General features: G+C 43.3%; 1 protein-coding gene and 1 long non-coding RNA gene across 2 annotated transcripts in view; one reads left to right on the top strand and one right to left on the bottom strand.

The window, feature by feature from the left end:
- PLCXD2 (phosphatidylinositol specific phospholipase C X domain containing 2) overlaps positions 1–23,265 on the top strand; it is a 45,142-nt gene that overhangs the window by 20,659 nt on the left and 1,218 nt on the right. Inside the window, exons 2-3 of the mRNA XM_035000204.1 lie at positions 10,091–10,551; positions 15,785–16,026. Coding sequence (XP_034856095.1) covers positions 10,091–10,551; positions 15,785–16,026 — 703 coding nt within the window. The remainder of the gene's footprint in view (positions 1–10,090; positions 10,552–15,784; positions 16,027–23,265) is intronic.
- The window catches only part of LOC118007120, a 45,147-nt gene continuing 26,129 nt past the window's right edge, over positions 4,248–23,265 (bottom strand). Inside the window, exons 7-8 of the long non-coding RNA XR_004678270.1 lie at positions 10,063–10,530; positions 4,248–5,149 (exon numbers count right to left, since the gene is read on the bottom strand). This is a non-coding gene — a long non-coding RNA (uncharacterized LOC118007120). The remainder of the gene's footprint in view (positions 5,150–10,062; positions 10,531–23,265) is intronic.

The raw sequence follows: 23,265 nt of genomic DNA, 5'->3' as shown, positions 1-23,265 counted from the left end.
CAGACGGACAGTTATCAGGAGGTATGGTTCAGCTGGGCCTCTGATCCCAGTTGCTGATCCCAGTTGCATTTAGGATCTGTTCTCTCTTCTTTTCCTTCTAAGGAGATGTGAGAAAATTAGTCTCTTTCATTGGTGTAAACACTTAACACCTTTTCTCTTTATAAAGCATGATACTGCTTCTCTTCTGCTGTTTACACTGACCGTTTTTGGATCTATCAGAGCCTATACTCCTGCCTAGAAACCTTCTGGTCATATGAATGACCTAGCTCTATGAAGACAGAGTGCAAGCAAGGTTGTGGTCCTTTGTGTTTGGGTACCTTTAATATCCTTTTGTTGTTGTTTTTAGATGGGGAAGAGTCTTCATTGCAGCTGAGATCTTCTTAACTTGCCCTGAGCATTTTTTTAGTGTCTGTATTTTACGTTAATTTGGAAAAATAAATTTGACATTCCAGGCCATTTTATGCAGCATCAGCTCCAGTGGGTAACTGGCAAGACGACTGCATCTGTTTTCTTGCAAGCTGCCTGCATTACTCTGGCCTCTAATAATCAGGGAAAGAATATGCAAACTACAAATCATGTGACCTAAAGTTCAAACTGAGATAAAATAGGCAAGCCCTAATTGAACACTCTGACTATTCCTCCTAGCCAATACACACACGTTCAGTACATGTTTTAAGAGCAAGCTTGCAATGAACCAGACTATCTTAGGTGTTGATAGAAATAATATGATTAAGTCCTGATAAAAATCTGGAGTTTACATGGAGTTTAGATGGCTCCTTACAAAATGAGCTCAAAATAATAGTTGTCTTTAAAAGAAATTTTGCTGATGGGGCCCCTGGGTGGCTCAGTCGTTAAGCGTCTGCCTTCGGCTCAGGTCATGGTCCCAGGGTCCTGGGATCGAGCCCCACATCGGGCTCCCTGCTCCGCAGGAAGCCTGCTTCTCTCTCTCCCACTCCCCCTGCTTGTGTTCCCTCTCTCACTGTCTCTCTCTCTGTCAAAAAATAAATAAAATCTTTAAAAAAAATAAATATAAGAAATTTTGCAGAATAATTATTTTATCTATTTGAAGCTCTCTGTTGATATTAGTAAACATACTTCCTGTGAAATGGTGGCTTTTTTCAATTCTTTTATTAAAACACACTTTTCCAAGTAAATGAAGCATGGCATTTTTTTCCCTCCTGAATAAGAATTTTTCCCTGGATTTCATCTCAGGTGGGCCAGTTTTAATGTCAACATATACCCACAAACATGCACAAAATGCTTTGGTAACGGAGAGACATTAGTTCCAAACACTCCTGTAATATCCCTACTATGAAGGCTCGCTATCTAAACATTTGCCATAACAACTTGTAAATTTGTTTTACCTGAAATTCACTAGTCAAAAATCTCATCATAGTGAATTCAGCCATGTGGTCTATCAAACACCTTTAAGTTGCAGTACATCCAGAAGAGAAGATGGAGAATATTTTGTATCCACAGCTCAGTGGCTCTCCCAGCAGGCTTAAGTTATGTGTAAGTGCTCTCAACTTCCCATGTTAGTGAGTGAAAATGTCTTCTCAAACAGTGAAAAGCCTGTGAACAAAATAGGTGAACCCAAGAGGCCTGAAAAATAAGAGGTGATAAAGCGTGTTGAGAGAGGCAAACTAACATCAACTCAGCCGTGCTCATGTCCCTGGGAGCTATGCACCAATATTTTCAAATGTGTAAGAAAATGCAGAAAAGCTTCTGAAAGTGTTGTTGATTCTAGTATTTGGTGTTTAAAATACCTTATATTATGGAAAGATTCTTTTGTTGGGTGGTTATATAAGTGTTTGAGTGTTTTAGTGGTATTTGTGAACACTGGTGGGTTGGGAAAGCATGGCTGTTTTTTCCATTTCAAATAATGGACTATAGGCTTTTGCTCTCCAAAAATGTGGTAACATGTTTTTAGAAAGAGGTTGGATTTGTTTTTCTGTAACTGTTTTTGTATAGAAATCTCTTGAGGATGTGTAATTCTATGATGTTAAAAACAAAGCTCAAGAATACCCTTGGAACTTTCTCTCTTCTACTTTCAAATTACATAGTTAGTGTATTTATTTACTCCTGAGTTATTGACATTCTTGAGTTATTGACTAGAGATAATTCATTATTTTATGTTTAGTGTCAGTTTACACAAACTGTAAATACTGTGATCTGAACTTACTCTTTTTGATGTTGGCTTTGATGTTGGTAACCTAAGATAAACCATTGGAACTGCTAATTTCATTTTTCCCATTCAACTGCCACAGCAGGTCGCTGAATATAAATCTTTAATGAGGTTTCACGACATTGTTTAAAAACCAGATAATATCATCCAAATGGAAGATGATACAAATTCCTTAATAGTGAAATAATAATAGTGATGATATGTTTGAACTCCTTCTGTTGGCCAGGGACTCTTCCAAGTGCTTACCGGAGTTAATCATTTCACCTTAACCACAAACAATTGATGTTGGTATTGTTGTTATCCCCATTTTACAAAGGAGGAAACTGAGGCACATCATGTCAGTCACATAGCTAGTAAGCAGTAGAGCCAGGATCATGAACTTAGGCAGCCTGGCACCAGAGCCCGTGCTCTCATCCACTGTGGGAACTCTCCATTTAGCTCATTCAGTGCTCTAGTGATTCATTAAGTTAGGTCTCAGGACTCAACATTCTTCTCGCTAAATTGGCATCTGATAAACGTCAAGTCCGGTCCTTTGCAGCAGAGGAGGCAGACAAATGACTTGTTGGCCCTGGAGATACCTAGTGGGAATATTTAAAAGATAACTGGAGGGGAGCCTGGGTGCGTCAGTCGGTTAGGCCTCTGCCTTTGGCTCAGGTCACGATCCCAGTAGTCCTGGGATTGAGACTCTTGTCAGGCTCCCTGCTCAGTGGGGAGTCTGCTTCTGCCTCCCCCTGCTCTTGCACTCTTGTGCTCACTTTCTCTCTCTCTCTCTCCCTCTCAAATAAATAAATAAAATCCTTAAAAGATAACTGGAAAAGAGGGAATTGAGTTGGTTCCCAACTCATTGGTGTTCTGGCAGCAGGGAAGAGAACCTTCCAGTACTGGGGCAACTTACGAATGGGTGTCCGGTGAGAAGCAGTTGCTGGAGGCATTGAGAGACATGCTGATTAAGGATAAAAAGAGGTGCAGGTAGGTGGGGGGATGGGTTAACTGGGTGATGGAGATTAGGAGGGCCTTGTGATTAGCACTGGGTGTTACATGTAAGCATTGAATCACTATATTGTACACCTGAAATTAATATTACACAATATATTAACTAAAATTTAAATAAAAACTTGAAACAAACAAAAAAGAGGTGCAGGGCCAGAGGTCCAGCCCAGACAAGTCAGATGTCCATTTGCTACTGGGGAGTTCAGTCTAGAGTGATATTTCTCAGCATTTTGTTTTTTATCACTAAGGAGTCTTTTTATTTTTATTTATTTATTTATTTATTTATTTTTTAAGATTTTATTTATTTATTCATGAGAGAGAGAGAGAGGCAGAGGCAGAGGGAGAAGCAGGCTCCCCGCAGAGCAGGGAGCCCGATGCGGGACTCGATCCCAGGACCCTGGGATCATGACCTGAGCTGAAGGCAGACGCTTAACCGACTGAGCCACCCAGGCGTCCCACTAAGGAGTCTTTTTAGCCATTTCTATCCTGTCCACCTCTTTCCCTCCCTCCACACACAATGATATTGTAATACCACAGATATACTGTATATCTGTTTAAGTACTGTATATATATATCTGTGCTTTATACATAAAGAGAAGGAATTTTTTCATCCCCCAAGAACGGATTTCTGTCCCCCTGGGGGCAGTGTCACCGCCCTGAGAATGCATAGGCTAGGGGCACAGGAGGCACTGAACTGTGTTTGAGTGAACACGGCGTGGGAGTGGGGACTTCAGTGAACCAGATTGGAGGGGGCTAGCGGGCTTCAAAGTCAGAAGGGCTCACCAAAGGCAGAGTAGTATCTAAGGAGGGGGCGGGGGTGGAGAAAAGAGATTTTCTTAAACATGTGAGGTCAGAAGTTTTTGACGTGGGGTCACCATCCCCACTTGCCCAATGCCACCCAGAGATGTGATAAGGAGTTTCTCTTTCTCCTATGATTCACGTAACTCCTGTCTTCCCTCCGTGGCTGAAGGTGTGTCACCATGTAATCTGAAATGCCACTGTGTTTTAATGAAATGTTCATTTCAGGGTGTGGGTTTTGAAGTTCCTGTTTTATTTAGAGACCACGTTCCCAAGAAGCTTGCTTTAAAATTCTTTTTAATTAAGTGAGTTCAGGAAAAAATGGCTCCTCCAAATGGTAAGAACTAGGTAATGAAAATACTGTAACTAAAAACTGCTGTGTGCTCACTTGAGATCTCCTAGTTCCCATAAAAATAAACCTCAGAAAGAATCAAGTAGCAACTGCTGTTCCAGATAAAGAGCAAACTGGTTGTCCCTGGTCCTCAGAAGGCCAGCTCATTTTCTTGTACCTGCTCTCTTCGATAATCTTGGAATCTAATGCTATGTAGGAGGAAAAACATTGAGCACACATCTTGCTGACTCTTCCCGTTCAAATCTCTTTCCTCATAATTTTGCTACCACAATGACTTTATTCTGACCTCTGTAACACGGCCCATATCTCAAGGGCCCTTATTAACCTTAAATAACCTCATTTAATCACTTACTAGAAAGCATGATAAAGAAAGGAAGTTCTCCCAATATTTTTCTTCTTCACAAACAAGCAGTGGTTATTCAGTTGGTCAAAAGGCAGGAAGCATGAATTCCTGGAATGAAAGGAATGGTGAAGATATGGGAAAGGCAGTCCACCAGATTATTATTTGAAGATTTGAACGTACTAGAAGATCCGTCAGAGTAGGTGATGCCAGAAGTCAGAGAGCTTGTTGGGAAAGGATGATCTTCTATTTAGGCAGCAGGTGTCAAGCCTGGGTGCTCAAGAGAATCACCCGGGAGCTTTTCAAGTCTTCCAGTCTCAACTCCCACCCCAGAGAGAATCTGACTCTTGTAGGTCTGGGTGGCGTCTTGGGCACTGGTTGTTTTAAAAACTCCCCGAGAGGATTCTGATGTGCACTCAAGATCAAGAATCACTGCTTCAGATTACAAAGTACTTTCTCACATATTATCGAGGGGTTTGTACACCTAAAAAGAGGAAAAGGAAACATTTGCAATGCCTGTTGACTATATAAGGAAGAGGAAGAGAAAGAGTAGTAATTATGAAAATGGAAGGATTGCAGAAAAATAAGCTTCCAAAAATTGGAGGAAAAGCCCTCACCCTTGTAGGGCTAAAATTAGGGATGCTAGCAATCCACTGAGTGTAGAACATGAAAGAAGAGTTTGTGTGGCCGTACTTCCTGCTCTGTATGGACTGTTCTTAAGATGACAATAAAATTCCCTTCCCAGAGTCCAAAAACAGTCATCTAATATTTGATGTCTATTAGTTCCTAAGACCTTATTGAGTCCACTCTATAAATGAGAAATATTGGAGAGAACAAGAAAAACATTTGTTGATAGTCAAAAAGTATGTTAGAAAATATCATGTTAATATTTCCATGTCCATTTTGGACTGTGCACATGATCTGCGTGTATAGACAGAAAATGTTCCTCCACCGTGATCCTAACAGCTTTCAAGTAGTTCTAATTAATAATTCCACAGATGGAAGTGGCAATTAACAACCTTGGTTATAGCTGAAGGAGAAGTAGAGCCAACGCTAGGCTCTCAGGCTGGGGGAAAATAGAAGTCAAGTTACAATGAGGCAGAAGAAAAGTAAGTTGTGACCAGGATATTGAATTTTAAGATTTTGCAAGTGGGTGATGACAAAGCTTAGGCTGTGGCCAAGAGAGTGAGTGGCAGCTACTGTCAACAAAGTAAAGGCTAAGCTGCCATCTCCCTGTCAACCAGTAGATGAAGAGGGACAGTACTTGAAGTGAAGAAAAGAAAATCTTCCAGACCCTAAATATTTAAGGTCAGGAGTCCCAATTAATGACCCCTCCTCCTTCTAGTTTCCAACTCACAGAGAATGGCTAATAATAACAATAACAATAGTTCAGCACTTCCTACATGTCAGCATTGTTCTAAGCACCTTGAACACTATTTTTGTGACAAGAGGCACTATTAGGCCCATTTCACAGATGAGGAAATAGACGAAGGATAAGCAACTTGCCCAATATGGGTTGTAAATGCTGGGGAGAAGTTGTAGACAGGGTTAGGGTGAGAGAATATTTTATGGAAAGTTAAGTTCAGCTGAAGAAGTGAACAAAATCCAGGAGGAGGCCTGCCTACCAGTGTGTACTGCACACCAACAGATGCCAGGCTTTGTGTGGAGACCTGGTGAGAGATGAGTCTAAAATAACACACTGGGGCCATATTGAAGAGTTCTGAACAACAGTGCTCAGCATTGGAACCTGATTTGGGAGGGAGGAAGGATGAAAAAAATGACATAATTAGCACTGTATCTTGAAATGATTAGCTTTTGAATATGAACAAATTGGAGAGAAGCTGGAGTGAAAGGGATTACATTAGGGTCCTTTTGGTCCTGATTATATGACAAATAATGAACATATGAACAAGGGGGGTGTCAGCTGAAGGTTAGAGGAAGAGACAGGTTTGATATATGTTGCAAAAGTCAAATGCAAAGTTTTGGTAACTGGGTGGATGAAGAGTATGGGTGGGGGGGAAGGGGGACAGAATGTAAGTAGAATCCAAGGTTTCAAGTTCAAGTCGCTGCACTATTGGCAGAAATTCAGAAGAGTCACTTTGTGGGGTAAGAGGGACAGCATGAGTAGGTGGACTCTGAAAATCTGTAATCTGCTGTGTGAGCAGGTCATCAAGGTGGGAGACCTCAGCAGGAAGTTGGAAACAAATCTGGAACTTAGAGGAGTCTGAGCTTGAAGTGAAGGTTTTGGTGTCGTCCACACGAAGGTGCTATGGTAAACCTGGGGAGCGGATGAAATCTCTGGAAGGGGGAAAAGGAAGCAAATAGAGAACAGATCCTTGGGAAATATTTAAATTTGGGGGCAAGGAAGAAGAGGAGCCAGCAAAGGAGACAGGGGGAGAGGTTAACAGAAGGATAGGAATGTCTAAAAGTATGCATCACAGAACACAAGGGGATGGAAGGTTCCAGAAAAAAAGCTGACTTAGCAAACCCTCAGAGAAACTAAGAAAAATTAAGCCATTAGGAGTTGTCAGTTGAAAGGTTATAAGGATCTAGAGGAGCCATAGGTTAGGAGGCGGCCTTGGGTGGGAAGGAAGGGATGGAGCATAAGAGACAAAGCAGGGCTGCGCCACCTTTGAAGAGTTTGAGGGTGAGGAAGAAAGTGAAGATACAGTGGCTGGAAGGGCTAAGACATGTGAGGGAAAGTGTTTTGTTTGGTTCTTAAGTTAAAGGGCACCTGTTAAATCTACTTTAGAGATAAAGGAGCCACAGAGAGGGGTGAGTGAAGACACATAGGTACTGCCAGGTGGTAAAGCAAAAATAAGTAAGCAGCAAAAATATTTCCGTGGCAGAAATCACAGCAGGATGAGGTCCCAAACTTCTTCAAACCTGATCATAAAACTCACCGGCGGGAGCAGCTCATGGAGCTGCCCTCCCTAACTCCCACGCAGAAATTCTCACAGAAATAAGGCAAGAGCCAATTAAGAGGTTTTCCCTCCTCCTCTGGTGGAATGCATGACTGTAATGCATGCATCCCAGGGCAGAGGGGAGGGGTAGCTCTCACTATCGACAGTCTTAAAAAGTAAAATAACTTCCATCGACTCTAGGGAGAAGAAGAAGTTTTGCTAATGACTGGGCTGGAAAATATTAGGATTTTCTTTGTATATGTACTGTTAGCAGGTTGCATAATTTGTAATTATTCTTTGTGCAGGAGAAGGGAGGGCATTTTTATCCCATGTTTTGAAAAAGAAAGTTAAATGCACTCAGGCACTCAGGCTTGAATGTTACTTCACTCACTCTGTAGGAGGCAAAAGCTTCCCAGAAAAAAAAAAAAAAGGAGGAAAGCAAAAATACTGATAGTGGTTAACGAGTAACGTTAAGTAGGCTTTGACTGCTGTAGGTAGGCCTGGGTAGGACAATGCTGTAAAACATTCTGCAAACAATCGGCTCCATTGCCCTGTCCTTTCCTGTCAAGGTGGTGGCACTGGGCACAGCACATCAGAAAGGAAAAGAGGAAGCGGAGAAGGAAACAAAGAGGCAGAGACTGAGTGTTCCTAGGGAATGGGCACACCCTCCCTCTTCTGGGGGATGGCTGGGCACCACGCCTGCCCCTGTGTATCCAGAAATGGTCCCTGGGGCCCCATCGCTGTTACATTGCCGCACAGCCCTGGGGCATGGAGAAGCGCTTGGGAGGTTGTTAGCACATCTCCCTCCGGAGATGAGACCAGGCTTAGCACCAACAAGAAAATAACAGAGGGGATTGTCTCTTCTCCATGCCTGGATAATGGCTATTCCCTGAGACCCAGGGAAGAATTAAATTTAACGTGGGCCTTGGGCGCACTTTATCACACACTCCCACCCTGAACAGCTGGGCTGCTAGTATAATTTAAAAAGAAGAGAGAACTGGTCGTTCACCATTATAAATCTCTCAATGAGGAGGTAAAAAGATTTCCCATTTCTGTACAAGCCAAAGGAAGCAGAGCATTAGGCAAGTATCCTGTGAGTCTCATTAACAGAGACAACCAATATGGAAAATCCAGGGGGATTTGCTCCACATTTCTATTAGTAATGGCATTTTTTTTTACCTGAAATATGCAGCAATTTTCTCACATGTAGAATTGACTTTGCCTAAGGATTAATAAATATGCTTTTTCTTAATAGTTACTGAGTATCCTCCATGTTCTAGAGACTACAAACAAATAAAACATCGCTGGTCGCCTTCTTTTTTTCTTCTTTTGCTTTATTTCTGAGAAGATAAGATAGTAAAGCCATCCCAGACTGATTTATTTTAAAGAACATGGAAATAATATGATTTTAAAATTGAGTCAGAAGAATAATTAATAATAGCCAGCTAGTATGAATTAAAAATTTTGATTCTAAAATGGGCAGTAATGGTTAAAAATGAAGCTGGTAGAGTCAGAAGAAGGGCAGTTTCCTCCTCGATTTATGCGGGATCCCCAGTGTCAGAGTCAGTTCCAGAGCTAAGCGCGTGATAATGGGTGGCGCTACATAGAAACCCATGACCAGTGAAAGATATTTGTGAAAGATCATTTTCACCTTGAGTAACTACTGAAGTGTTTTTCTCACCGTAGTTAGAACTGTGTCTCTTGTGGTCTCTTGGACTTTATAACAATAAGATCATCTCAGTGTCTGGGTGGATAACTACCCTCTTTTCTTTCAGGCGGAGGAAAGGAACGTACATTTGCCCATTTAAGAGCAGATTTGGCTTATTAAGATATGTGTCCAGAAAGAAGGCCATCTGTGTAAGCTGTGTTGAGCTTTTAAAAATGATGACCTGATTTGTCAAGAAGTCATTCCTACTGACTCAGGTTTTCATGATAGTAAAATAGTGTATGTATGATAGCATAAAAAATAGTATACAAAATAGCAGTTGTTTTTTTTTTTAATTCTGCCTTTCCTAGAATGTAAATGCCTGTCTGAGAATTCGACTGCACGAATAAAGCGGATATGGTGGCATCGAGTGTTCTTCCGTAAGAGACACTTAGGCAACCTCCAGGTTGTCTTCTTAGGAATATTCTTTAGCAAACATCTTCGTTTTCCCACCATTAATGTATTTCCTCAGAAGAGCCTTCCGTGAAATGAAATCACTAGATCAAGTGGTATGAATATTTTAAAGCTCCTCTTTCCAAACCCGTTTCTAAGGAGCTTTCCAAAAGGGTATTTATTAATTCACCTTACACTAGTCATATGTGAGAATTAGAGCTGTATTCCAGGCTTACCGAGCTGCTAATAAGACCACATTACTTTTATTTGCACTTCTTTCTAGTTTAGCAAGCTTGAAAACTTTTGCAAGAATTCGCTGACATTTTTGTGTGTGTATTTGCTAATTGTTTGCTGCTTCCTGATCGGCGGGTTTATCTTTCCCAGCGCCGGTCTCACCTGCTTTCCCATTTGTTGCTTCGCACAGGCTCCCATGATTCGTTCAGCTACTGGGTAGATGAGAAGTCCCCAGTGGGGCCCGACCAAACCGCAGCCATCAAACGCCTGGCCAGGATCTCCTTGGTGAAGAAGCTCATGAAGAAGTGGTCTGTGACGCAGAACCTGACGTTCAGGGAGCAACTGGAAGCCGGCATCCGCTACTTCGACCTGCGCGTGTCTTCCAAACCCGGGGATGCCGACCAGGAGATCTACTTCATTCACGGACTTTTTGGCATCAAGGTCTGGGACGGGCTGATGGAGATTGACTCATTTCTCACCCAACACCCCCAAGAGATTGTCTTCCTGGATTTCAACCACTTCTACGCCATGGATGAGGCCCACCACAAACGCCTGGTTCTCCGGATCCAGGAGGCCTTTGGAAACAAGCTGTGCTCCGCCTGCCGTGTGGAGAGCATGACGCTGCGAGCCCTGTGGGAGAAGAAGTGCCAGGTGAGAGGAGACAGACCCGCTTACAAGGGCAAGGGCAAGGGCAACAACGGAACTCTGCCACCTTTTCTGTCTCAGCCGCTGGACGGCAGCTCACCACAGGGCTCCTAGGCTAGAAGGCAAAGATTATTTGGAGTGTTAAACAGACACACCCGGAGTCCTGGGCTCTTGGATAGCTTCATACTCTAGGATATGCACACCAGTTCCTGGGCACCGGTGAACTGGGATTAACACCTGCCAAATAGTTACAATTGGTTGGGCAGCCTGTTGGAAGCATCTGAATTGACTTTGAGTGGCCTGGCCAGAACCAGCCCAAGGCAACTTTGTGAAATTGGACCAGCTGGTGATTGCCATTTTTTTTCTTATCTCCCATAGAATCCTTTCTCAGGCTCCTACTTCCCCTCAGGGATAGGTGGGCCCATCCTGCCTTGAGCTCAATGTCAGATAATCCCTGCAGGGGCTGACAAAAGCATGTAAGTGATTCATCTCAGAGGTGTTAACATTTTAAATCTTAACAGATTTGGGGGCCCGGCCTGAGAGATTGAAGGAGGATCCAGGCCGCAGAGCATTCCCAGGTCCCCTAAGCTTAGAAGAGCCCCCAAACCAAGGCTTTGAGGGACATACTCAAGAAAAGGAATGTGGGCATCAGATACATGCTGCTCTGCTCCCACAGGATGAAAGACTGTGGGAGAGGGGAGCTTCAGGAAAGGTCAGCGTCCAATTTAGACTCGCTTTAAAAGAAGAAAGAAAGCAAGTCCCTTTTTTCATTCATAGTTGCTCACTTACTCAAAGGTACATTAACCAAAGCATCTTAAAGAGGCAGCTATTTTTGAACTTGGGGAAGAGCTTTCAATTAAAAATTAATTAAAGATTATTCACTTGCAAATATTCATTGAACACCAAGTGTGTGCCAAGCACCAGTCCAAGCACTTGGGATAAATTAGTAAATAAAACAAAGATCCTTGCCTTCATGGAGCTTTCATTCAGGTCTAAGAAATAGATCATAGATAATTGCCATAATAAATACATTACATAAAATGCTAGAAAGTGATATGAGCGATGAAAACAGAAAGGTAAGCGTGGTTAGGAAGAACCAGCATTCTGTGGGTTGGAGGGTTGGTCTCAGTTTTAAATAGGTTGATGAGGGTAGACGTTCGAAGGAGTTAATGGAGTTAATCGTGTGGCTGTTAGGGGAAGAGCTTTCCCAGCAGAGGAACCCGCCAGTGCCTGGTTCTGTTTGAGAGGAAGCAGGGGCCATGGGGCTGGAAAGCAGAGCGGTGGGAGGAGGTCAGAGGTCATGGGTGATGCGGTGGGAACTCAGGCTTTCACTCTGAGGGAGGAAGGTTCTGGGAGGGTTCTGAGTACCGGGTGCTGTGTCCTGAATTACACTGTAATAGGATCTCCTTGGCTGCTAGGAAGAAAGCAGGGGGAGGAGGGCAGGGAAAGGAGGGGAACCAGTGAGGAGCACTAGTGGGAAAAGTGGTCAGATTTGGGATCTATCAGAACTTAGAGCCAACGGGGTTTTCCAATGGATGGGATTCAGGGCACAAAAGAAACAGGCTCCAGGGATGGCTCCCAGGTTTGGCCGGAGTAACTGGAAACCCCAGGTGGTTTCGCACACCTCTGAAAGGGCTAATGCCTTTGACACCACAGAGGCTAACGAGTTAGCTGTCAGTATCTGTTAAAATTTAAGCCGCTTTTCCTCACTAAAACTTTGTAAATGATGTTTTGCCAAATATTTATCACACCTCTGCCCCTAACCTGGGTTGATATCTTTTCAGACTCACAGGTCTAATTTGGAGATTTTTTTTTCTCAGTGGTGTCTCTCTTACAATATGAGATAATAGTAATACCAAGGGCACCTTAACAGCTAACCTTTACTGAGCCTTTACACTGTGTTAGGTACCTGGATTCGCGCATTTAATCCTCTCCACAACACGATGAGATAGGTGTTTTGTTATTATCCTCATTTTACCGATGAGTAAACTGAGGCATGGAGAGACTAAGCGACTTACCCGAGAGAACATTCCTAGTGAGTGGCAAGAGCCAAGATTGAGTCATACGCTGTTTGGCTCCATAGAGCTCCCACAGCTTCTGATGCTATCCCAGGGCTGACCCCTCATCGTGGTGGTTTTCACAACTAGGAGCATAGATTATGCTAATAAAAACACCTTCTCCTTATTCGTGAGCCGTTATTATCAGAGGGTCTCAGAGGTTTCACAGAACAGAATAAAGGGCTGGAGATCTGTAAGAGGGCTTTTGAATGTGCGATTCAGGTAAGGTTAAATCTCAGTACAGCTAAGTTTGACAATCAGATATCTGTTATAAATACAGTTTTATAATTTTGCGCACAGATCATGTCCTGAATGGACTGCCATAGTGCATACCAAATTGTTCCGAAGTCTGCAGGAGTAACAGGTGTCTTCAGGAATAATGATGAGGGGGACAGTGAATTTCTAGCAGCAGAGTGATGAGCTATCCTTGTTTTTAAGTATGGACTAATCTGTGTCTTCCAAGTACAACTACTCTGAAAATTATGAAGGAAAGACACTGTGATGACCTGTCAGAAAAAGGGGAGTGTCATCCATTTGCTCTTCTTGCTTTCCCCAAGTTTTCCCTGCCCTGTCTCTTCTTAAAAGCTAAACAGAGACCTCACAGTCATCAGGGATCTATCTCCTGCGGGGGGCAGGGCCCTCCTAGTGGTTATACTTTAAATATTTATTATGTAATGAGCTGCCTTGCATGGAACCCCCTGAGTATTTTATCACTACAATTTCATAGCAAGAAGTGTACTACCATTCAGTCAAATTTCATTTACTCAACAATTACATCACAGCTCACTGATAGGTGTACATCGCAGTTATGGGTTTTGACGTACAGTGAATTAGAAGATTTAATCTACGGTTTGGCAGTATTTCAAATCTTAATGGGAAGGTGGGAGTCCGTAACACCTGTAAAATACAAAACAACCCATACACAACTGCAAGATAAAACTGCCTCAAATGTACTGTATGGAGAAAGGGGTTTGTAAGCCATCAATTGAAAAATAGCACGTAGCACAAATCTATAGTCCAGGAGTCTCCAGACTCCTGGAGAATAAGAGGACCCATCAGAATAAGAGGAGGTCAATCGAGGAATAATTTTCAAAAGAAAGTAGATTTCAAATCTGAGTCTCCAGAGAGAAACTGAACATAAATTGCTGAGCTGGAGGGGAGAGTATTTCAGAGAAAAATATAGCAGAGCGAGGTAGGGAGGCAGATGCAAAACACAGGCCCTAGGGCAAGAGTTACTGCCCCTAGAATCCCGTGGAATAACAGTTGGTTTGCTGGGCCAACATCCTCGTGTAACCAGAAATTCTCCTTCCAACCCTTATGGTCAGACTGCGCAGGCGCTTGAGGAAAGGCCTAGAGCCCCTTTTGTACAACGCGTCCTATTTGCACCTTTTCTAAGGCAGAGTAAAGAACAGCACTGCCACTGCCCAGGGCGCCCGGCAGCTCTGAAAGCCAGCCCCGACAGGGAAGGATCACACAGCCTCCCGCCTCTGCCACCGTCCGTTCCACAAGACAGCGTGCCTCCCTTTCGGAGGCAGGAGACCCCAGCCTCCCAGCTAGCCAATTACCGCGCTGGCAGGGAACCCTCCCAATCGCCCCGACAATCTGCTTACTCTGAGCCTGTGATTAACCTCATTAACACACGTGTTTACCACGGGCATCCTCAGCAGTCAGTGAGACGTTACTCAACACCACTAAAAACAAGGAACTATTCACCTGTTGGGTGCATCCAGCCTGACGCGCCCGAGCTCCGGCGCGTTAGTCATGCACCTTAGTCACGAGCGCAACACACTGGAGACCAGACACGCATTCAGAGCCCTGCTTCTCGGGTGCCCGGGGCATTATGCTCTCGGGCCAGCTATCTGAGGATTGCAGTCCAGGCAGTGTAAACACGCGGGACATTCCTTCAGGAAGAGATTACTGGTGCTTGGCAGCAGGGAAAATATACTACTTCTAGAAACCTAAGCAGCAGAGCCCTGAATTGGGACGATCAAAATAGCAACTCCCCGTCCCTCGGCTGCCTGTCAGAAACTAATTAATGCTGTGGCTATGGCTTGCTAATTATTTTCAAAATCACCACCAGCCCCCAGAGGTCCCACTGGAGACCCATCGCCTTCTGGAAGTCTGCCCTGCCTGGAGTAGCGCCCTCCCACCCCCTCCTAGGAAGGGTTATTCGTTCAGTGGCTTGGCTCGCGTGATTGAAACTCAGGGTACTCCCAGATTAGTGCAAGGTGTTGGTCTCAACCCCAGGAGCGCCAGTCTCCCGAGCATGGCAGTCATACCTTGTAGACGGTGCGAGCCACAGGGCTCTCCATCCGGGGCTCAGAGCCCCAGGGGGAGGGGCATGGGTAGGATTGAAGCAGTCTGTGAATTTGGATGGGAAAAATCTACATATTTTTCCCTGTCACCTGTAACTGAAAATTCATATACCCACAGTATCGGCCCTACCTGTGACTTTGTCACCATAGAAATCACAGGTATTTCCGTATCACATTCCAGTTATTTGAAATACCATTTATACTCATCATTAACTCAAAATGATGGAATTTATTAGACTTACAACAAAGTACTTTTATTTAATGTATTTATTATGAAGCATGTACACTAATTTATTACAAATTTAATAATATATTGATAGCTATATTTTGGTCTCATTGATTTCCTTTGTAATCCTGTCTATTTTATTTTATACATTCATTTAAAATGCAGTCTGAGGGCGCCTGGGTGGCTCAGTCGGTTGAGCGACTGCCTTCGGCTCAGGTCATGATCCCAGGGTCCTGAGATCGAGTCCCACATCGGGCTCCCTGCTCTGCAGGGAGCCTGCTTCTCCCTCTCCCACTCCCCCTGCTTGTGTTCCCTCTCTCGCTGTGTCTCTCTCTGTCAAATAAATAAATAAAATCTTAAAAAAAATAAATAAAATAAAATGCAGTCTGAGAAGGGGTTCAGGATTTTACCATACTTCCAGAGGTGTTCGCAATAAAAATAAAGAATTTTCATGTTCAGACATACACAAGTGCTTAAATCTTTGCTTATTGATTTCTCTAAATATACATATACATAAAATTCTTGAATCTCTACATGCTTATACGTGTTTGCCTTTAATCCTAGCAATCAGGGCAAAGCCAAGGAATTAACATTCAGCTAATTCATCAATTGTTCTCCTTTTTCTGTTTTGAATGTCTCAGGTTCTTATTTTCTATCACTGTCCCTTCTACAAGCAATACCCCTTCCTGTGGCCCGGAAAGAAGATCCCAGCGCCCTGGGCGAACACCACAAGTGTGAGCAAACTCGTCCTCTTCTTGGAGACCACTCTGAGTGAGCGGGCCCCGCGTGGCTCCTTCCACGTCTCTCAAGCGATTCTCACCCCCAGAGTGAAAACCATCGCCCGAGGCCTGGTTGGTGGCCTTAAGAATACCCTGGTTCATAGGTAAGAATTTGCTTCTACCCCACAAGTAAGGTTTATGGTTGGTTGGTTGGTTGGTTGGTTGGTTTTTTTAAAGGAAACGTATCTTGACTCTCTTCTGAATAAACAGCAGTAAAATCATAGAGTTTGAAGATTTTAGGATAACAACAAAACAAACACCAAAAAACCTTACATTTGAAAAAGCTGTGCATTTGAGGCGGTTTGCATTAAACGTGGCCAAAGGGCCTCTAAATACTTTGTTAAAATATCTAGTAGACCGTAAGTATTCTCTGAACTTTGATGCTCAGGCAAAGCACTCTAAGCCAATGGCAGTGTGTTCACTTCTGGTGTGTGATCACATCCCATACTTGCCCCGCCTTTCAGCGGGCCCAAGTACTCACTCATTTAAAAAGCATTAAATGAGAACAGCTGTGCCAGGTGCTAGGGATTCAGAGGTGACCTGCAAAGGTGTCCCTTCCATAGCGACAATGAGTCCTGAGAAGCAGCTTCGGATGGTACCTGCCGCACCATAGTTTCACATACTTCCTCAGAGCAGAATGGATTCTGACCGCACCATTAGGCAGGAGAAGCTCCAGATATTTTATATTAGATGATATTCTTTATCAAGGACACCACAAATGATAGGTGTCATCAAGAAAAAGCATGACTTGCGTATCTGTACATATACATGTGCGTGCGTGTTGATGTGGGTAAAGGGAATGTTATCAATACACTTGCAGAATAGGGCATCCTCCCAATCCAAGCTGAGGAAGCGAATATGTTTGGATAACAAGGGCTATTTACAGGACTCGCTTCGGTTCCTGAGTTCCAGGTGGTAAGCATCAGTATTTAGGTAGTGAAAGATTCTTCCAAAAATGTGTCTCTGCCTATCTGGTTCTGAGTTTGGATAGCATCACTCCAGATAACAGGAGTTCATCTGGCAAGAGTTCAGATAGCAAGAAGCACCCGAACTTTTATTTCCTGGTGAAAACTCCTGCTTATCTTGTCCATAAACAAAACGAGAAACCCTTACTGTGGGGCTTGACTCAGTTCTGACTGAATTACTCGTGCTGAACTTGGAAAAGAGAATGTCATAAAGCAGTGCTGTAGCTCGGAAAGATCCAGAATGACAAACTCTTCCTTGTTTTTTATGTTCATGTAACACACCATTTTCCTCATGCGTTTGGCAAACTTGTAGATTAATATTCACTTATTCATTCACGCATTCATTCAACAAAAAAGATTGAGTACTTAGGAGGAGCTGGGTCTAAGGATACAAGGGAAACAATATAGTCTGTGTCCTCATGGAACTTAAGTCAATCAGGAAAAATAAACATGTAAATTTCTGTAAAGCAGTGTGAAAATAACATAATAAAGTCTGTGCAGAGAGTTGTACTAATAAGGGAGAGAAAGTATTTAAGAATAAGGATAAGTTATATCTGTATACTGTATTTAGAATATAAATTACCCTCTTGCGGATGATTTCATTTGATTCGTAAATCAAGCCAGCCTCCAGGTCTAGAGAGCATTATTGCCCCCATTTCAGCTGGGACTCAGTAAGGCTAAGTGACCCAGACCCACATAGCTGGTGAGAGTCATAATATGCTCTAACTCTGGACTTCTGACTGTTGTGCTGTTGCCCTTTTCCATATTCACCACTGACTTGAATATAGCATATTTCATCGCTCTGCTCCTTTCTGCTCCACTGGCCTGTAGTTGTCTTACTAGTCCCTGAGTCTGGTCAGATCTTCCTGGACACAGCTGTGAACCCCCAAAGTCGCAATGCTTTTCATACCCGTAAATTCCTAGAACTTTAATCTGGCTGCAAAGGAAGCACAAAGCTTTCACTTAGTGATAATGATGGCGGCATGTGCCCAAAGCCAAGGGATCCTGGCATGCCGGAGCCCTCGCTGGTGGCAAGCGGATGTCTCAAGGCTGGAAGGATACTTGGGCCTCTCCACTCTGCTGGTCTCAAGAATATTACAGGGAGGCAGCATGCATTCCTAGGCCTCCACATCCACTGCAGGGAGAAACAAAGTCAAGAGTTTGTTCCCAAACGCCAGCAGGACGAGTGGCCGTCATTTCCTCTGGGCAATTGAACAAGCGTAGGAGAGAAGCATTTCTAACACCCAAGAGCTCTGTCCTAACTGAGGTACAGGGGTGCTCTCAGACTGGTTCCTGACCACTGGTTACCAGTTTAACCAAGAGGAAAAAGATCAGATAGGTGTATTTTCCCACAATTGTAGAGGTGATTTTTTTTTTCAGCAGGAAGTTAACCTAACTCTTAGGTGAAACTTTGGACCTGAGATCTTGTTTGCTTTGGTTCATCACCCTGAAAGGAAGGCATGAAATAGAGCCATTCTGACTGAATTTCTATGGTAGATTTCCCTAGATTCTTAGAAACCTTGCACTGCCACTGAAATCGAACGAAAGCAAGATTTGCCTAAGCTCAAGCACAGAGCAGCCATGGAGCCATAGAAGGGGACACAGACTGAAGTCAGAAGCCTGAGACTGAAGCCTGATCTGGTCCCTGGTATGGGCTGAATTATGTTCCCTGGAAATTCGTAGATTGAAGCCCTAGGCCCCAATTATCTCAGGATGTGACCGTTGGAGATTGGGTCTTTAAAGAGGTGATTAAGTTAAAATGAGGCCATTAGGGTGCGCCCTAATCCAGTCTGACTGGTGTCCTTAAAAAGGAGGAAATTTGGACATACAAAGAGACCCCAGGGGTGTGTGTGCTCAGAGAAAAGGTGACATGAAGACACAGCAAGAAGGCGGCCATCTACCAGTCAAGGAGAGAAACCTCAGAAGAACCCAAACCTGCCAACATCTCGATCTTGGACTCCCAGTCTTAGAACTGTGAGAAAATACGTTTTTGTTGTTGAAGTCACCCAGTCTGGCATTTTCTATGGCAGCCCTAGCATACCAATGTAGTCTCCCAACAACAGGGTGGCCTTGGACAAATTTCCTGAGCTCTCTGAGCTGTCTCTTTCCCGCCTCTTAAAGGGTTCGTATGACTGCACAAAACTGCAGAGTCTTAGCATGAAAATGCCTCCCACGGTGACTGGCACAAATAGGCACGCCGTCTCTGTCTGTAAAGAAACCTGGGAACACAGAGGGTCAGGCTGCTTCTCCGTGGGCTTCAAAAGCAAAGGGAAGGGCGCCTGGGTGGCTCAGTTGGTTAAGCGACTGCCTTCGGCTCAGGTCATGATCCTGGAGTCCCGGGATCGAGTCCCGCATCGGGCTCCCTGCTCGGCGGGGAGTCTGCTTCTCCCTCTGACCCTCCGCCTCTCATGCTCTCCCTATCTCATTCTCTCTCTCAAATAAATAAATAAAATCTTTAAAAAAAAAAAAAAAAAAGCAAAGGGAAGTTTCTAACCGACTGCTCTGCTTATGGGACCTGGTGCTTCACAGGCCTGTTGGCAATATCCGGCTCAGCCGTCTGCCCTGATCTCTCCCTGCTGAAGGCCAGGAGTTAAGAAAATAAAATGGCTTCTCCTCACAGGCAGTTGTACATTTTCCTGTCCTTATACGTAATCCTGGTTATTTGATTCTTGCCTCGAGGAAGGTGGATACATGCAACCCAAAGCTGACATAGAGCTCTTTGTCACCGGAGACCGCAGGTGGATGCCTTTCCCACATTTCTCTGCTCAGGCTCCAAGGATCCCCTGTGGTTTGGCTCTGGCTGGAGTCCCCTGGAGTTGCTACCAAGCTTTTAGTTCTCATTTCCCCATGACGACCAGGAGATGGCGCCAACATTTCATACCTAAACACTGACTAGGGGATTTTTTTTTTTTTTCTTTTCTTTTTTTAAAGAAAGCTCTACACCCAATGTGGGGCTTGAACTCATGACCCTGAGATCAAGAGTCACATTGCTCTACTGACTGAACTAACCAGGCGCCCCCTGGCTAGTGGATTTTAAAAAGAAGTGTTGGGGCACCCAGGTGGCAAAGTCGGTTGAGCGTCTGACTCTTGGTTTTGGCTCATGTTGTCATCTCAGGGTTGTGATCTCAGGTCGTGGGGTGGAGCCCCTAGTGGGGCTCTGCGCTCAGCTCAGAGTCTGCTTGAGATTCTCTCTGCCCCCCCCAGTCTGTGTGTGTGTGTGTGTGTGTGTCTAAAATAAATAAATCTTTAAAAAATAAAGTAAAAGAAAAAGAAGTCTTGAATGGGTCAGGCTCAGGACTATAGTGGCCTTCTTGTGGGCCACTATATATTGCAGGTCTCTATCGTCAAGGGAAGACTACTTGTGGCGCTTTGTTCTTGGCCTTCAGCTATTTCTACCCTACACTCTACCATGTATGATTTCTTTTCTCGTGCCAAACACTCACATAGTGCTTGCTATATCCCAGGCAAAGTTCTAAGCACTTCACATATATTACCTTATTTAATTCCTCCCCCAAAATCTACATGAGATAAGTAGTAGTTTTATCCCCATTTTACAGGGGGAGAGACTGAGGCAGGAAGAAATTGAATAAGTTAAGGTCAAATTGAGGTTATTAAATCTTTGGGAGACCCGGTTAAAAATGGACCTACTCCTGTGATGGCAGCTTATTAAATCCTAATTAACCTACTAACATAAAAATGCAAATTGGTTTATGAGATGCGTTTTATAGCCCATGGCCAGTTCTCGAGTCCACTGAGTGAGGGAAGTGACCCAGGACTGCTCATTATTTTCCTGAGAAGAGGAAAAGAAATGCTAGCAAGGCCTGGACAGGGTCATCTAGGAGGAGATTGAGAGGTCAGGATGTATGCTCAAAGGGAGGGCAGCTTGGAAAGAGAAGATGACAACCAAGGAGAGCGTCACCAGAGGAAGAGAAAGGGGCCCCTTAAGATAAAAGTATTTTTATTTTTGACCTAGAGCAAATCCTTCCTAAAAAGTCTCCAGTCCCAGGATGGCTGGGTAGCTCAGTTGGTTAAGTGTCTGCCTTTGGCTCAGGTTATGATCCTAAGGTCCTGGGAATGAGCCCTGCATCAGGTTCCCTGCTCAGCAGGGAGCCTATTTCTCCCTCTCCCTCTGCTCCCCACCTCCCCACCCCTGCTCTTGCTCGCTGTCTCTCAAATAAATAAATAAAATCTTAAAAAAAAAAAAAAAATCTCATCCCTTAACCAAATCATAAGCTATGGCTTGTGTCTTCCTTAAAGTCTGCCCAGATGCCAGACTATGCAGTACACTTCACTTCGCCCTCCCCTCTGCCCTCCATGGTATTTACATTTCCTGCTAATACAGAAGGTATCATATTAAATTGTTGTCATTTGTTGATGTCACTAAATGTTGAGCTGCTTTAGGCAAAACATTTCTGGATATCACATGGAAAATCCTTGAATTGTAAAATGTGACCAACCGACTGTGTTTGTGAGACCACTGAGTAAGCAGTGGTCCATTAAGAAGCCACTCATACTTCTGGAATAACTATATCCATATGGGAGAAGTGAGCCCCACCCCTACTTCATACCATATATAAAAATTAGCTTGAGATAGATTTTGGATCTAACAGGAAAGCTAAAGCCATATGCTTAAAGAAGAAAACAGGAAAATATTTTTGTGACTTGGGACTAAGCAAAAGTTCCCTAGATAGGTCACAGAAATTATAAAAGAAAAGAATTTAAGGAATTGAGCTCGCCAAAATAAGCCATTAATAAAATTAGTAGACAAGCTATAAGCAAGGTTAAAATATCAAAAAGCATATCCAAGAAAAGACTAATGTCTAGAATATATAAATAACTTCTACAACTCAACAATTAAAAGAAAAAGGAAAAAAAGAAAAGAATGGGTAAAAGAATTGAGCAGGTACTTTCCAAAGCAGACATACAAATGGCCAATAAGTACATTACAAACGGCTCAGCCTTAGTAGTCATCAGAAGAATGCAAATTAAAACACTTAGATATCTTTACATACCCACTAGAATGGCTAAAATTAAAAAGACTGCCAAATTTTGGAAAGGCTCTGAAGCAACCAGGACTCTCATACTTTGTTGATGGGATTATATAATGGAACAACCTCTTTGGGAAAAGATTTGGAAGTTTCTTATAAAACTAAATGTAAGCCTACCATGTAGTAAAGGAATTTTAGTCCTTGGTGTTTATCCAAAAGAAATGAAAATAAATGTCCACAAAAAGACTTAGATAAGAATGCCCATAACAGTTCTAGCCATAATATCCAAAAATGAGTAACATCCCATTTATTCATGAGTAAGAAAATGGATAAACAAACTACAGTACATTCATGCAGTGAAATAGTACGGTAATTAAAATGAAGAACAAGCTGCTGATGTATGCAACAACATGGATGGATTCCAAAACCATAATGCTGAGTGAAAGAACCTCACACAAAAGAATACATACTGCCTGAACTCCCATGAAGTTCTAGAACAGGCAAAATTTTTTTTTTAAAGACTTTATTTATTTGACAGAGAGACACAGTGAAAGAGGGAACACAAGCAGGGGGAGTAGGAGAGGGAGAAGCAGGCTCCCCGCTGAGCAGGGAGCCCGATGTGGGGCTCGATCCCAGGACCCTGGGATCATGACCTGAGCCAAAGGCATCCGCTTAATGACTGAGCCACCCAGGTGGCCCCTAGAACAGGCAAATTTAATCAATGGTAGAAAAAAAAATTAGGATAATTGTTGCCCCTGGGAGGATGTGGGCTGGGATTGATGAGGAAGATACATGCAGGAACCTTCTGGGGCGCTGGTAATGTTCTGTCCCTTGATATGGGTGTACATTACGTACATACATTTGTCACAACTCAACTAGTGTACGCTTAGGATTTGCCCATTTTATTGGGTGCAAGTTTATGTCAGAAGAAATATTAAAACAAATATTGAGTCCTGGTTAATGATATGCATACGGGGTATTTGGGGCATGTGTATAGCTGTTTGCCATTGGAATTTGTCAAAAATATAAGATGTTTTGATGGAAGGATAGAGTGATGGGTTGATGGACAGCTATGTGGCAAGCACGTACTATAAAATGTTAGTGCTAGAAGCTAGGTGGTGCATGCACTACCTGTATATTTCTTTCAGTGTTGCAATATGTTTGAAAATTTTTGTGATTAAAAAAATTAGAGAACTTACCAATAATTAAGCTCTTGATCTTAGTCTTTCAAGGTCCTACTGACATGGTTATCTCTTTGGTGCTTGAGGCAGATAATCTCCTCTTCCAGAGCAGAAACCCTGAAAGTGCAGTTCTCTATTGGAATAGACGTCACTTCATCCCTGAAAGAGATCTACAGCTTCAACGGACGAACTGTGGGGGACTTGTGCTT

Source organism: Mirounga leonina, unplaced genomic scaffold (genome assembly GCF_011800145.1).
Source record: "Mirounga leonina isolate KUSES-001 unplaced genomic scaffold, KU_Mleo_1.0 Mir_115, whole genome shotgun sequence".
In the NCBI taxonomy this organism is placed as follows: Eukaryota; Metazoa; Chordata; class Mammalia; order Carnivora; family Phocidae; genus Mirounga; species Mirounga leonina.
Note: the sequence above shows the minus strand (reverse complement) of the source record. Positions and strands in the feature narration are given on the sequence as shown.